Below are 17,500 nucleotides of genomic sequence, written 5' to 3' on the forward strand. Positions count from 1 at the left end.
GAAGTCATCAAGAATTGTATATATATTATCAATTATAATAATTTTTCAATTATTATACAAGTTTAATTCTTATAAAACGGGTTTAATATAATAAAGAAATAGGTTGTCCTATCTGTAATTTTCATTTTTTAGTTATCTAGTGAGGTCATCGGTGATTGTATATGTTGTTGCATATAATTATTTTTCAGTTAATATATAATATGGTTAATTTCTGTAAAGGGTTTCAATATATCAAATACATAGGTAATTAATTATTGCAACATAAAGTATCTGAGTTTCTATGCAGTGTTACGAAGAATTATTATCTGTAGCTTTCATTCTTTAGTTATTTTTTAGGCATAACGCAGAAATTCTTGCCGGTACTTTTTTTGTTCTTTTGTTGTGCAGTGACGTCATCAATAATCGTATATGAAAATTCACATTTTTTTAGGCATTTTATTTTGTTGGTGTTTATTAACAGCTAAAATTTTGGATCTTTCTGATTTGGCGGACAACCATTTTTTATTTATTGTATTTTTCTACTGAAAACACTTTCAAAACTTCGTATACTTGTATATTTTGTCTTATAGAAACAGAGGAAAAATTTTTATATTCAAAGTTATTTCATGTTAAAAATTGTCGTATTTTCGGTAATTTCAACCAATCTCTGACGTCTATTCAGCTGAATACAGTTACTGCTGTTCTTGTTTCAATAATAATTTGTGGTGGTGTATGTATCGTTAGTCCCTGATAATCCTTTTGAATTAAGCACCAGTTATGCACTGGGACTAATATAATTGACTTACCTCCTTTTCCCCTCAAAAACCAGGCCTTGTGCCTATAATAGGAAGGTTTATTAGCTACTACCAATATGCTTTAATTACACTATTCTACTTGTTTCAGTCGATTGGATAATAGCTAATAAGGGAATCAAGCCCCAACAAAATAGTTGAAAGAAAGGGCTTCCAAACAGTGCTTCATTCCTAGAAATAGCAGCCAAATCTTCCTCGAATCAAACTCTACCATCATTTAGAAAATGTGCTACTGAGTACACAGTACATACGAAATTACCGAAAAATTGTTGAACAGATTTTCACCAAATTTGGCAAAAATACTCATTGGCTGAGTGGTTTGAAACAAGATTATCTAAAACCCTAACACTAACTCTAAAACCCTATCCCTAACCCTGACCCTAAAACCCTAACTCTAAAACCAGTACAAATGCACGAACGATGTCATAAATAACAGTACCAGCTGATAGTTGTTGTTGACAAACAACGGCAGTAATTTTATTCAAGGAAAAAGATCCCATTACACCGCCATAACGTGTTGTTGACAAACCACAGCAGTAATTGTCTTCACCTCAATAGATGTCAGTGATTGGTTGAAATTACAGAAATACGACAACTTTTAACATGAAATAACTTGGAATATAGAAACTTTTATTAACAAGGCTAAGAGAAAAAGATACCAGTATCCCAAGTTTGAAAGTGTTTCGTTAGAAAACAAATGGTGTCCGCCAAATCAGAAAGATCCAAAATTTTTTTCAGATATTCAGTTGGAATTTCACCAGTTTTGATTACCTTGATAATGTTGTGTTGACATAAATGTTTGCAAATATTATTATTAATTTTTATATTGTGTGTGTGTACATTTCTATATGTGTGTAATGCAATTGAAACAAGTGTTGGATTTTTAAGGTGTGATCTTATTGGTTGCTGTTAAATACTCTAAATTTCTTAAAATTCTACAGGGCATTTGTTGGATTTATCTGGATTTGCATTTTACTTGTTGAACAGGGGATGTATTATGTATATATGTGTATGTAGATATTTATATTTGCCTGTTATATGTATCAGATTCTGTACATGTTTGCATATGTTTTAAGTGTATGTAAGTATAATGATCTATGTATGTGTGTGAATAACGTGTATGTTTTTATGCTTTTAGACTTCTGTAAGTGAATATTTTATTCAAAATAAACTTTTATATCAATTAGACATATTTAACATGAATTAATTTACTCTGGGCATGTTTTCCCTTTTAAACTAATATTTATTTTGATTTTACACAATACAAATATTTAAGCCTTTTAATTTTTGATAGTTTTATTTATATCACCATTTAAAAAACCCCCCAAAAAAACTGTTAGGTGAAATGACCAATCAGATTCAAATGTGTATGTCAATGTAAATCTATTTATACATATGAACTTAATTCTTCCATCCTCAATCACAACTGTCTGATGATCGGGAACTGAGTAGCAGATTTTTTTTTATATTTTGTGACGTTAAACGATGATGATGATGATGATGATGATTTTGCATGTATACAAACACACATACCAGTTCACACAAATATATATAACACATATAATAGCTATGGTTGCAAATCTTTTTAATAGAACACACGTGTTCCAGCAAATTGCTCTCAAAATTGCAAAACATACTAAGCCCAACCTTTGTTTCATGCCACCTTTACACATTTATATGCATTCAAATACACACACTATTTTATTTTTTGACTTTTTATCGTCTGCTTGCCTCAGTCACTAAACTGGGGCTATATTAGGGCATGACCTTGAAGAATTTAGTTGAACAAATTGACACCATGTTTAAAATTATTCATACCCTAGATTTACTTCAAATACCTTTCTTTAATAGTCAATAGCACAGACTTTGTTTTTGTATGACTGCTTCTAGACGATTCTTGCATGTATCCACAAGCTTCTTGCATGTCTCCTGTGGGTTATTGGCCCACTCTTCCTTGGCGAAAGCCTCGAGCTAGGTCAGGTTAAATAGAGGAAAAGTGTTCTGGTAATTTTCAGTTTCTGATGATCATGGCCAAGAAGAAGTTCAGTGTGGACCTATGTCAATGTCTTTTGCATGCCCGCAGTGAAGGAAAAGGTTACAAGGCCATTTCAAAGCAGTATGATGTCCCTGTAGCAACCATCAACAAGCACAAGAAGTTCAACACTGTTAAAAACCTCAGTGGGCATGGCAGGAAGCATAAGGTATCACCCAAACTTGCCAGGAAAATCTGCCGAGAAGTTAACAACAACCCCCAGATAACAACCAAGGCCCTAATTGAACTGCTTGACCAGGAAGGGATGAAGGTGTCATGGTCCATCATTGAATAGTCTTGCACAGAGGAGGTCTCCATGGACGTAGGCCTTGGAAGATGACGCTGCTCAAAGAGAAACATCTGGAGGATCACCTGGCTTTTGCTAGAGGTCATCTGAAGCAAGATCCCAACTTTTGGTCAGCCATCCTGTGGTCTCATGAGACAAAGTTTGAGTTATTTGACTATATGGATGCTGAATATATTTGGAGGAAGAAAGAAGAAACATACAAGCCGAAGAACATTGTGCCCACCATCAAGCATGGTGGTGGAAACAATGCTATGGGGATGCTTCTCTTTCAGTGGCACAGGGAACCTTGATGAAAACATGAGGGAATTCACTGAAAAACTCCAACTCGGCCACAAGTGAAAGTACCAGCAAGACAATAATCTGAAATATACCGCCATGGTAGTGAAGAAATGGTTCAAGGACAATGATGTCAACATCCTAGAATGGCTGACAACTTGTGGCGAGACTTGAAGACCAGAGTGATGGCTAGGAAACCAACCAACCTGACCTAGCTTGAGGCTTTCGCCAAAGAAAGAGCAGGCCAACATCTCTCAGGAGACATGCACGAAGCTTGTGGACACATACAAGAATTGTCTATAAGCAGTCATAAAAAACAAAGGCTATGCTATTGACTATTAAAGGAAGATATTGGACTCAGTAAAACTAGGGTATGAATAATTTTGAACATGGCATTTTTTGAAAATCCATGAATAGAAAGCCCCCTGAAATGAAGAATTTCTTGAATTGTGTATTGTTGCTATTCTTTCACATGTTAGTCACATATAACTCATAAACAAACTTGACAAAATGCATTCATTTTATCACAAAAATTAACAAGGGTATGAGTAATTCTGAAGATGACTATGTGCCTACATGTAATATACAATTTATAAATTATTCTCATTCATCTCAGCAGTTTGTGTAATACGTGTCTGCAATACAGTACACATACATACATACATACAGATATATATATATATACACACAGATATATATATATATATACACACACATGTACGTATAGACATATATATACACTCTCTCTCTCTCTCACACAAACACACATATACATACACACCATACTTACAGAGAGAGAAAGAATAACAAACTACGTACACAGCTAAACCATGAGGGAGAGAGTGGAGGTGGAAATAAATATTATAAAACTAAATTTTTAGGATAAACTTAAGAAAATTATAGAAAACTAAACTAAATAACCGATGAAATATTATAATTTTGAAATTTGTAACTCTGAATTTTAAGTTAGTTTTTTTTTTTTTTTTTGATTTTTTTTTTTTATATAAAATATACTCTTCCCAATGCCTAACTAATAAAAAAAAATTGAATTATTAGAGAAAATCTAGCTTATCATAGGAAAACCCAAGTTAATGAAGAAGATATTAAAGTTTTGAATTGTAATTGCATTCAATAACAAATATTTCAAAAATTTTTATAGCTTCTTTTTTTATTTTCCCAACTTTAGTAAATTAAAAGTGCAAACAACAAATAAAAAAATAATTCAAACATTGCACACACCAAATATACCAAGAATTCATTAGAACTGAATGAAAATCACAACTAAACAGAAAACTGGATTTAAAATGAAAAATATTGGGAGATTAACAATTTAAACAAAACTAAAATATACATTAACAATATTACAAGGGAGAATAAAAGCAAAATGACAGTATTATTAGTCACTATTTATCAATCACATATACATTTAATGAAATAAAGATAGATTTCAAAGAATCTGTAAATGAAACTGTTTGGAATTGAAGGACAGGTGCTAGGAAAATTCCTTACCTTTTTAACTGAATGCCTTTGGCAGTTAACAAAGAGTTTTGAATTTTCTACAAGTTTTTTTTCCCCTTAAGAATGCCATTAACTTTTTTTTTTTAGAAAATGCATCTCAATTGTAAAGTCATACTCACGTAACAGGCTGGGATGGATCATCTGCTAATTCCACTTCCTCTCCTTGGATTTCTTGAAAGCATTTTTCACAATATACATATCTATACAAAATAAAAGGAGAAAAATAAAGTTTGCATTTCAAATCAAACATTAAAAAATAAGACTATATAAGATTCTACTGTTTTAAGTATCCCTACTATATTAAATTAATGCTATTATTTGGCTCCATAGAAGTGTAGAGCTGGTTAAGAACTTATTCAGTACAAGCATTGTATGACATACAAAATGCAGTCATATTCCTGGCATATTGACAGAAAGTCATGATTTTTCAATGTTGTGTAACTCAAGAAATGAAATCTATATTCTTTCAAGATATGTCGAATATTTTAGAAAACTAATCATATAACTACTGATATTTGAAAGAATAAGAAAAGACAGGAAAAAGCCAGGGTGTTTTCTCTTATGGCTATGAAAGAATTATTGCAATGATCAAACAATAAGACATATCCATAGAATTGTGGAAAAACATGGAAACAAGCAATGTGCCTGGTCAACCGGTGATGAGTCTCAAAGAAAGAATGATAGAGGAACAAGACTAATGAAGTAAACATTAGTCAGATGTAAGAATTCTAAGAAATTTACAATGTAGGTTTATAAATTTATTGACACAATTTTATCATAGTGCAAAAAAATTAAAAGATGAATGTTTTGTATTACTACATTGCTACTGAAGCAGAAAGAAAATTATATATACAGTGGTATGTGTGTTTGTATGAATAGTCATTATAAGGTTTCTGATCTTAGTTTTTCAAAGTTTCAATTCTTACTCTTAATTTTAAATGCATTATCAATTAATGAATGTGTTATATGCCAGACAATAAATTATCACACAATACCACATATCAACACAATGTACATTACAAGCAACCTCATGAAAAACTACTTCCAAGATCAATTAAAGAATAGTTGGAATAAATCCAAAAGATTGATGACAAGCTTTCTCCAAAATTGACTATAAATGTTGAAGTGTATTAATGAAATTTTGAGGAACATGTGGAAAAAATTTTGGCAAGGAAAGTGTTTATTATAACAGTAATCTGAAAGACTTTCAAGATGAACAAATAGATTTAGATGGCAAGCATTTTATGCTACTGTAGCAGAAGGCATTCAGAATAGTGGTTTTCATGGGGGTTAAGGAGTATAATGTGAGTGAAATATGTCAATTTGAGGATTTAGTAATATACATAACAAATGAAGATTTTAAATTTTAGTTATATAGCATGAAAAAGTATTTCAATTTACCTATTTTGATAGCTATAATACACAGCATCCCTTGGAATGGTACACAATTGTTTTCCATAACAACAAAGCACTTGTGGACTAAAAACAAATTTCCGGCCACAACAATAGCCAAGGGATTGCATCACCTGATCAATCTCACCCTCAAAAACTTCAGCTAACTGAAATAGAAAGTAAAATGTATTAACTGTTATTATGGATACTTAGAAAATATTATGATTAGGTATGATAGAACAAAATCCCATTCTTATATAAACATTTGTGCATTTAAAAATTCATATTTTGTTATCTTACCTTTGAGCAGTATTTATAAACTCTTGATGTTTTTCTATTATACAGCCATGCATTATCAAACATGAGCCAAACATCTTCAACATACTGCCATGGGTCTTGGTACTGTCCTGTATCAAGCTTTCTTTTTATAGTGGAGAGGTCCATGGGCTTCTTAATTATCATAAAATAATCCTGTAAAAGAGCAATTACTAATAATATCATTTCTTAAATATTATTAAAATTTTACCAACTGCTAATATATACCCATTAAATGAGTATTTTGACAACAGTCTGGCAAGATCAGTTATTTTCTACGAGTTCTACAGATCATAAAGTGTTTCAACATTACATGACAGGTCCACAAGCTTTGGATTTATAGTATGCCATAAAAATATATGTTTTGAAACTATGATAACAGATACCAAATAAACTAAAAGCACCATACCAAAGTCTACAAAATGAAAACAGTAAGAAGACTACAAAATAGTGAACTATTTTATATCAACTGTCTACTTAAATTAAATTCCATTTTAATAAAATAATCCAATCTATATATGGAAGAACATTTCTAAGGTAAGAAATGAAAATCTAAATCTTTGAAGTAGAAAACTTGTGAGCTAGAAAATTGACCACAACATACCAAGCAAAATTAAGAATCATAAGCAATTTGAAAATAAGCTCCAAAAAGAATAATGTATATATTTAAGAAATTTATTAGAAATCCCTAATTTTAAAAGAAGCATATTAAACAATGTATGATCAATAAAATTTCCAAGTCATAACTTAAATATTTCCTTGAAGGAAAAAAGCAAATAGAAACCAGAATACATATTATGCAACTTGAAACAGTGAAGACACTAGATAAACAGATATACTCAACCTCAAAAACTGTCATAAGGGCTCAAAGATTTCTAGCACCTCTCTCCATTATACATGGATGTACTTCAAATAGATACACTTAAAATTGATATGCTCTTTTGAGTTTACCAACTGACCTTAGAATGTTTCCACCATTTCTTGTCCTGTGTTTGTGTTAGACAGGGGAGCTGTTCCAGGAGAAAAAAATAATACAAACATTCCAGGGTCAGTCAGTAAAAAAAAAAGAAAAAAATCAGCAAAGTATTTCAACTAAACTATTTATTCTATTTAAATATGTATGTAGTTGAAAGATCCAAAGGAAATGAGTGATGGGAGAAAAATACAATAAATGGAAACAAAGTGAAAAATATATTACAATAAATTTTCAACTGTTGTAAGTCTACTAAGATCACAAATCACATAAAATATAAAATAATATTTAAATGTATTGCAGAAAATTTTAAACCTTTGTTTTGACTACTTTAAAGCAGATATATTAACCTACATTAGTAAGTTAAGAAAAAGTATTAGGTACAAAATCTTTGTGAAGCATATTATTTGGAAGAATATAAAGCTTTTAGTAGTTGCCCAAATCTTTACATCAGCTTTAAAAATTCTTTGATAAGTGTACTGAGATAAATTTTGAAAATTATTGACTGAAAATTACTCTTCACATTCATTAATATTCAGATATTTTCTTGAAGTGACTGTTGGATGAAATAAATTAAAATACGGCATATTTTAGTAAACTATTTCTGAAGAAATTAAGCAATTTAACTTAACAGCACTTGTAAATATAATAATCTTTTTTACATTGGTACTAGGTTGCAAATTAGGAAGAGTTCAAAATTGGCTGAATCAGTGACAGTATATGACTAACCATTCTTTATTGACCTCAGAAAGATGAATTGTAAAGTGAAATAGGATTTGAACTCAGAGCATAGGATAGAATTTGCACTGAAAGCATTTAGTCTGGCCTTCTATTTCTTATGTAACCCCCACCACTCTTAAAAAAAATTTTAAATTCTAACTGCAAGTTTTACAATCTAAAGAAAACATATTTATAGATAATTTAAACTTTATTACCATCATTATCAAGACAATTAAAACAAAAATCATAAGAAAGCTCAAGATATGGCTACAAAGATCAAAAGTCTGAAGCAGGAACATACACAGCAGATAGTTGAAGGGAAGATTTGTAAGAGTAAATAAAAAAGAATATAATATTTTTAAAGGATTGGAAGGTAGTTAACTTGATTAAAGATATTTTTTTTTGTTTATTTGCATGAGAGCATCTGTATGTATAAATGTAAAAGAACATTATCCCCATATGGCTAATTCATACTGCTTTCACAAAAAAATATTCTAAAGAACTAAACACAATATATATATATATAGACCATGATCCTGAGGTGTACTTGGGATTCACAGTCCTGGAAAAAGAAAAAAGTTTCAATTTAATATTTACAATTATTTCTGTCAGTTCAGTTAATTTCTAAGAGTTGCTATTTAATCCCTTTTATTTTTATTTTCAAATATTACACCCTTTAGCATGCAGAAAAAAGAAGAAAAAAAACCTTTTTATTTTTAAATTACTTCTTTCAGCATGCAGGAAAATCCCTCCCATAAAATTATTAAGAATACCTCTACAGTAACATACATTACTTCCCAAAATTTAGAACCTATTTAGAATAGAAAGATATGACAAAATCAGATTTCCTTCAATTTTCCAAGACAAATCTAATTGAATAAATTAACATAATGAATTAAAATAAATAATACCAATAAATTACTAAATAATGAAAACAATAATGTAACCAACAAATTAACAAAGGTGAATTATGATACAAAAAGGACCAAGATCCTTCATTCCTTCTATTACAACTTTTTAATTCATAAAATAAACTTGAATAAATACATTTACATACCAGTTCTACACACACAAACCATTTTCATGCTCACCATGTACAGACAAACAATGCATACATTAAAATTAATTGATCTTTATGAAATCAAATTTTAAAATCTAGGTTCCATGTTTTAAACAATTCGTGGAAAAAGACCCACTCTGTAAACAATAAAAATAGAATATAAAAATTATATATGTAATAAAGACTTATTTATCAATATCTAGTTATCATATTTTTGCCATAAACATTATATGTAATGTTGAAACAATAAGATCTGAAGGTTGGCCACTAGTTAAAAATTCAACCACTTAAGTGAGATGATTTACATATACAACATAATTGAGTTAAATAAAACATACTTACCTCCAACATTCTTAATGACATCCATTAAGATGTACAATAGAAAAATGTAATTTATCCATATATTGTTCATGGTATTTGAAATTATTCAAAAGAAATCCTCCAAATAACAAAGAACATTTTCATATCCTTACCTATTAAATTTGTATTATTTGTATGCAATTTCATCATCACCATTTAACTTTCTACAGGTGATTTTTAAGAATTTTTCAAATATATTTAATATGTTTCATTTTCTAAACTGAATTCTAATAATTTTTTTCATAATTACACACCTAGTCAATATTTATAAATACCATTGAAATCAAATTTTTGTTATGTTAAAAGAAATATAAATTTCCATGATAACTGAGTATTTTCTATAAATTCTCTTCACATTTTTAAAATTACAGTTTTCGAAATTTTGAAAATATTCTAAAAATAAATTTTGCTCTTAAATGTGAAATCAAAGGAATGACTAGTTACAGTTTTGGATTAGTTTGTTACTTTTAAGTAATTGTATTTTATAATATAAGTGTAATGAAACATTTTTGCAAACTGTGTATTTAGATCTTTTCTCTCTAGGAAAAATATCAAGTTATTTCATTCATAAAATGTATTTATAGAAAAATAAAACATTAGAAACAATTTACAAAATAGAGTCAAATTATTTTTAAAATGACAATTTGCTAATTTTTACTTACTGGAATCTGCAAAAGACTGGGATCAACAGGCTGTCTGAAGGGTAAAGATTCTGGATCTTGTCGATAAAGTTTCTCTAATGTTGGCATTAATGCCTGCCTCAGTTCATCTGGTTTGAAAACTATAAACATAAAAAAAAAATTTTGAGATTAAAATAGTTATTTACTTTATAACAACAAAAGGTATTTTTTTCTTTAAAACAATCAAGACAAAAAAAAAAAAAAATACCACACACAAAAGTCAATATTACCTTTTTTGGATTTAGGAGGAGTTGAAGATCCTGGAGTGGTTGGTGCTAATGGACCTCCAAGGGCATTAGCTTTTGTGTCTCCACCATTTATATTTTCAGGATTTCCACTAGTCGTAGACTCAGGACTCTGCTGCTGATTTGTGGTTTCAATAGGCTCTTCTTTTACCTGAGGTAAAGTCAATGGCTCATCTTTTATGTCAGCTCTAAGTTCAGATTTCATATCTGATAGTTCTAGTTTAATATCTTGCTTTGGATACTCTGATTTGATTATTTCCTCATCTTTAATAAACTCTTCTTTCATGAATTCATATTTAATGGGGGGTTTGATTTCAGTCTTAATTTCAGCAGGAGTAACAGTTGTATTAGTTGCTGTTGTAGTAGCTGTCATCACTGAAGATACACTTGTAGTTGTAATTGTAGTTGTAGTTACTGTTGACAAGGCTTCAGACAAGCACAATCCTGATTCTTGTTTCACTTTTAACTCTGGTAAGGGATGGTCAACAGAATCCTGAAAATGAAGTTAAAAAAAAAGTTAACACCTAGCAATACAAAGTATTTCATCAGAATTTACTACTATAGCAAAAACAAACTAATTTCTCAAAAATATTTGCATCTAGAAGTTAAAATTAATCAAAATTTTAATAATACATACAGGTAATTGTTTTCCTTTTGACATAACTTCAGGCATGGACTGGTTTGATTGTTGAACCTGCTGCTGCTTCGGTGTTAAAGGTTGAGGCATTTGTGGAGTAAGAGCTTTTTGTCCAGTACCTCCTTGCTGAACAGGAGGCAAGACTTTTTGAGGTGTATTTGACTGTGGTGTTGAAGGTTGTGATAAAGGTTGTTGTTTAGGAGTGTGTTGTTGCTGTGGCTGGGCTTGTGGTGTAGGTGGCTTTTGTGGTTGGGACTGTTGTTGAGATTGAGACTGTAAGGAGTTCAGCTGTTGAGATTGTTGAGAAACTTGTGGTGGTTGTTGCACTGTTTGTTGCTGTTGTTGCTGTTGTGATGGAGGTTGCTGTGGTTGCATAGCTTGCTGTTGTGATTGTAGAGGCATGGATTGTTGTAACTGGACTTGCTGCTGGTGTTGTTGTGGCAGTGTGACTGCTTGCTGTTGGCTTGTTGAAGGAAGAGTTGGAAGAGTTTGTGGTGCAGCAATTGGTTGATGACTCTGAGACTGTGCTTGAACAGCTGTTTGCTGAATTGGTATGGTCTGAGATTCAGTAAGCAATCCGCTTAGCTGAGAAGAAATTTGAAGAGACTGGGAATAGAGAATTGTTTACAATTATATGTCAGAAACATTAAATTTAGAAAATGAAAATTAAATACAAATGTAAATATAAAAAAAACAAAAGACCTGAGTATATTCAAACATGTAAACAAATTGTATTGTATATATTAAATATGAAGAGGAATAGATATCTGAACACATACTTTACATATATTCATATACCACTGAATACTTTAATCACTAACATACATATACATACATAACCTTGCCACTGCAAAGATACCTTTGCAAAAGAAATTTGTGATGATATAAATCTTTATTATTTATTAACAGACTAAAACAATGTACAGTAAATTAAATACTATTTACAAATAAATTAGAGGGTTTTAAAAACTTCAGCCTCAAAGCATATAAAAAGTGTGGTGTTGTTAATTAGTCCCTCTTTAAAATACTGGAAATAACTTAAATTCAATATTCAAGATTAGATGGAGTGAAATGTTTGAATCTCTAAGACAGTTACATATCTGTGTGTACATGTATATATTTGTGTGTGTATGTGTATATATATGTGTGTGTGTGGGTGAGTGTGTGTGTATATATATCATCATCATCGTTGCTTAACATCCACTTTCCATGGTTGGCATGGGTTGAACAGTTTGACTAAGGGCTGGCAAGCCAGAAGGCTGCACCAGGCTTCAATCCAATCTGGCAAAGTTTCTACAGCTGGATGCCCTTCCTAACACCAACCACTCTGTGAGTGTAGTGGGTGCTTTTTATGTGCCACCAGCACAAGGGCCACTCATGTGGTACTCGCATTGCCCACACTTGAATAGTGCTTTTTACATGCCACGGGCACGGGAGCAAGTCAGGTGACACTAGCAACAACCATGCTCTAATTGTGCTTTTGACATGCCACTGGCACAGGACCAGTCAGGTGGCACTGGCACAGACCACGCTGAAATGGTGCTTTTTACATGCCACCGGCACTGGCATTGACCACACTCAAATGGTGCTGCATTTTACGTGCCAATCAGGTGGTACTGCCATCAGCCACAACGACGACTTCACTTGCCTCAACAGGTCTTCGCAAGCATATTAGCTTCATTCCTTGCAAGTTTACGCATGTCCTCAGCAGTCACAGCCCATGTTTCACTGCCATGTAGCATGACTGTTTGCACACAGGCATCATACAGTCTACCCTTTACTCTGAGTGAGAGGCCCAGCAGAGGTAGAATAAGAATAGCCCAGGCTATTCTTATTCTAGCAGCTACACTCTCAAAGCATCCACTCCCGCTACTGACTTGGTCACCTAGGTAACAGAAGCTATCAACTACTTGTAGTTTTTCTCCCTGGAATGTGACAGAAGCTGTTTTCTGCACATTTTCAGCGTTTATTGCCCCAGAGCAATTTGCCACACACAAAAACTATCTTCCCAGTTAGCCTTCCTTTGATATTGCAGCACCTCTTATGTGTCCATAGCTTATACTGGGTACATCTTATGGAGTTTCTAACTACGCCTTTTCTGCAGATCGAGCAGGGCCATCTACCTGAGGGGATTTGTGCTTTGTCTGCATCGCTTCCAACCTTCACCTTACTGACAGCATCTCTGTACATGGCTTGTACAGCTCTCACTAACCACTCGTCTGTCCTTAGTTTCCTCATTGACCACCAAATAAGGGATCAGGGGATCCTGTCAAAGGCTTTCTCGATGTCAATGAAAGCCAGGTAGAGGTTTATCCTTGGCTAGGTATTTCTCCTGCAGCTGTCTTACCAGAAATATAGCATCAGTGGTGCTTTTCCCTGCCATGAACCCAAACTGCATCTCATCTAAACTGACTCTCTCCCTACTTAGTTGCACTATGACCCTCTCCATGACTTTCACTACCGGATCCAACAACTTGATACCTCTGTAATTATTCGTATCTAATGCATCACCTTTACCTTTGTAGCAGTTGGCTATGTCATTGGATAGGACTCCTTCATGTATCACCTGATTGACTATATTAGTGACTAGACTATAGCCGATACTGCTACATATTTTAAGCATCTCTGCAGTGATTGCTGATGGGCTGAGGGCTATCCCTGTCTTCATACCCTTAATTGCTTTATTTACCAAAGTACTGTCAATTCAGATAGCTGGTCCCTCTGTTGGGTTGACATTCAGCAGACTTTCTTTCTCCCATTCATTCTCTTCATTTAACAAAATTTCATAGTGGTGTCTCCAAGTCTCTCTCCTTACAGCCTCATTAAATGCAAGTGAGCCATCATCCATGCGGACACATTTCTCTCCTATGACATCACGATTCTCTCTCACAATGTCTTATAACTCAACACTTTGGCCCACATGACACAGAACATTGGCAAATTTTTTCTTATCTGCTTCCCCTCTGGTTAAGTAAACCCTTCTCCTAGCTTCCCTTCTGGCAATCTGATACAATTCCCTGCTACCACCGTTCTTCCAGTCCTTCCAAGCCTGTTTCTTTTCCCTAACCACCTTGTCAACTACATTGTTCCACAACCATGTTACCTTTGGGTCGAGAGAGGACTTTGCACCATCTACAGATCTGGTCAGTAGCCCTCAACATGTTGTCCTGTAGAAACCTCCGGTTGTCTTCCACATCATGTGATGCTATATCCCCCTCTATTCTGTCAAAAGCTTCAAGTAATATGTCTCTAAATTTCCGTCCATTCGCAGGATCCTTAAGCTTCCAGACCCTTCAACTCTGTGCTGGTTGTCTTCTGAGCATCCATTTCACAACTAATCTATGCTGTGGGGTGATTCTTCACCTGGGAAGGTTTTGGCTTTTATACATAGCCATCTTTCCCGTTTCCTGGCAAGGATGTAGTCAAGTTGACTAGTGTGTCCACCAGATCGGTAGGTGAATAGGTGACTGGCAGGTTTCCTGAAATTAGTATTGCAAACCATAAGATCATTTGCATTGCAGAACTCCTGCAACCTGGTTCCCTCCTTATTGCAGGGACTAAAACCATAGCCTCCATGTACATTATGGAAGCTCCCTGCATGTTATCCATCATGCCCACTGAGGACTCTAGCCACAAAGAGAAGGTCCCTGTCATTCGTTGACAAGGTAGTACACAAGAGGGTGTCATAAAATCGGCCGTTCTGTTCATCAGGTGGCCCCCGCTGAGGGGCAAAGGCCAAGATAATGGTTGCTAAACCATCCTGCAGCACTACTCTAATCTTAAGTATTCTATCAGACTCTTACTACCTTGAACACCTTATCAACCCATTTCGCTGACCTCATCAGTGTTTCCTGTTCAGAAAATCTTATACTTATGTTCTTTGCCTGTGAGGAATCTGGCAGTACTTCCTCTCTGCCTTACTTCTTGGATCATCATCATCATCATCGTTTAACGTTCGCTTTCCATGCTAGCATGGGTTGGATTATTTGACTGAGGACTGGTGAAACCAGATGGCAACACCAGCCTCCAATCTTATTTGGTAGAGTTTCTACAGCTGGATGCCCTTCCTAACGCCAACCACTCAGAGAGTGTAGTGGGTGCTTTTATGTGTCACCCGCACGAAGGCCAGTCAGGCGGTACTGGCAGCAGCACAAATCTACATGTCTCCATTCAAGCATCTCAACAATTTCACCAGACCTACCTTTCAGTGTGCCAACCCTGATATCATGGGATGGGGGGACAACAGCGTCATGTATGTGTGTGTGTGTATATGTATCAGTAATTACTCAGGGTAGGCAGTTGGAGACCATTATGTAGTAAAACAACCAAAAAAGGAACAAAATGCAGTTGCGCAACTGAATTGAAGGCAGATTTACCTCTGCATTTATAGCATGTAAAGAAAATGGTGTTGTAGGGGTGTACATAGCATGTGTATTACAGCATTACTATGCATAGCTTAAATACTGAGATTGAAAGGCAGGGGTGAATTATGTCTACTTGATCTACGAAAAACTAAAATATTTTGCATTTATACATAGTAATCAGAGTAACCATCATAATTTTATTGAATCAGGTGCATATTTTGCCATAAAAGGAAAAATGTCTCAAGAGTAATTCCTGATGGGCCAGGGGCTTTCTCTGTCTTCATATCCTTAATTGCTTTATTTACCAGGGTACTGTCAATTCGGATAGCTAGTCCCTCAGTTGGGTCAACGTGTTTCTTTGCTCTAATGACCCTATCTATGGTATTTGTCCACTATCACGTTTCCATAGGTCTGGAAAGGACTTTGCACCAGACACAGATTTGGTCTGTACCACTAAGCATTGGGGCTGTGTACACTCCAACATTTCCTTGACCTTCGACCCAACCCCCAACCTGACACAACCACACTCCTTTGTCTAGCCAGAGACTGGGCCCCCAACTATGCGAACCTATTCGTTGGCTACGTTGAGGCCCAAATGTTCTCAAGTTTCACTGATTCCACTCCTGAACTCTTGACGACTGTATCAGTGTGACCTCACTCTCCCACGTACATCTAAACTCTTTCCTCTCTTTTGTCAAATCTTTCCATGCTGCCCTCCACTGCTGCCCGTCAGTTGCCTTTCATAACATTTTGGTCAGCATTCATCACCCTAGTCACCACCTCCATCCACTACAAACACAGACTCACACCTCAACTTCTCTAACCCATCCTGGCTTGTTCCCCTGCTCCCACCCATGCTGCCGCACTTGCCCTTACCTCTCCAACACCACCCTCCTCACAGGCACCCATCATATCACTAACTCCTTCACCTGCACTTCTAGCAACGTCATCTACTGCATCTCCTGCTCTGTCCTTCTCTATAAATCAGTGAAATAGCATGCCACTTGGCTGACCAGTTCGCGGAACACCTCCGAGACATCTGAGTCAGTAACGTCGCCCCAGTCTCACGCCATTTCCGTTCTACCGGTCATTCTTTACAACACCTGTCTGTGTTCAGATTGTCCATGCACAGGGGCCATCCGGACTCCCGTCTTTGCCATGAGTAGGGATTAATCTCTCTTTGCTCCTTTGCACCACATGGGCTCAACACTCCTCTTCATCTAACCATCCACCCACCCACCCACCTCTCTTCTCTTGCTCTGACACCTACTTCCTCTTTCACTCCAGCACACCTCCTTTCATCGTCAATATCCCTTCCTTGTTAACCCACCCCTCCACATCCCATTCCACCTTCCTTCCCCCACTCACCTCCCCAACACCACCACACCACGCCACACCGCACACACTAGAACTGACCACTTCCAAGTGCCTACACCATCATGGACACACTTACACATGCACACATCAATGTCACCAGCCCCCTTCCACATGCAGACACATGCTCTCACATATGCATTCACTTTCGTTTTGGGGCGACCACAACTCCCCTTCTTCCTAGCTCTCCTGTGTGACACCTCTGCCTGGCAATTGCCATGATAGATCGCTAGCCACTAAACCTTTTTCAATCTTCTCTGCCTCTTTATTCCTGTGTTCCTTTCTGTCGAAGAGAGTAGGCTTGAAATTCAAAAGACTTTCTCACTTTCCGAGCATTAAACTAATACCTCTGTTTGTTGTTTACACACCCGTCATCTTTTGTAAATTCTCACTATGCATACATATATATGTATATATATATACATACACACATCAATATATATATATATATATATA

The 17,500-nt window shown here is 34.7% G+C and overlaps 1 protein-coding gene across 1 annotated transcript in view; it reads right to left on the bottom strand.

Annotated features, from left to right (window-relative positions):
* The window catches only part of LOC106876257 (histone lysine acetyltransferase CREBBP), a 69,517-nt gene that overhangs the window by 42,618 nt on the left and 9,399 nt on the right, over positions 1-17,500 (bottom strand). The window contains exons 3-9 of the mRNA XM_089365321.1: positions 11,307-11,927; positions 10,655-11,162; positions 10,407-10,525; positions 7,591-7,641; positions 6,617-6,787; positions 6,326-6,483; positions 5,044-5,124 (exon numbers count right to left, since the gene is read on the bottom strand). Coding sequence (XP_089221447.1) covers positions 5,044-5,124; positions 6,326-6,483; positions 6,617-6,787; positions 7,591-7,641; positions 10,407-10,525; positions 10,655-11,162; positions 11,307-11,927 — 1,709 coding nt within the window. The remainder of the gene's footprint in view (positions 1-5,043; positions 5,125-6,325; positions 6,484-6,616; positions 6,788-7,590; positions 7,642-10,406; positions 10,526-10,654; positions 11,163-11,306; positions 11,928-17,500) is intronic.

The sequence above is a fragment of the Octopus bimaculoides genome, chromosome Z (genome assembly GCF_046866305.1).
Source record: "Octopus bimaculoides isolate indiv1 chromosome Z, ASM4686630v1, whole genome shotgun sequence".
NCBI classification, from domain to species: Eukaryota; Metazoa; Mollusca; class Cephalopoda; order Octopoda; family Octopodidae; genus Octopus; species Octopus bimaculoides.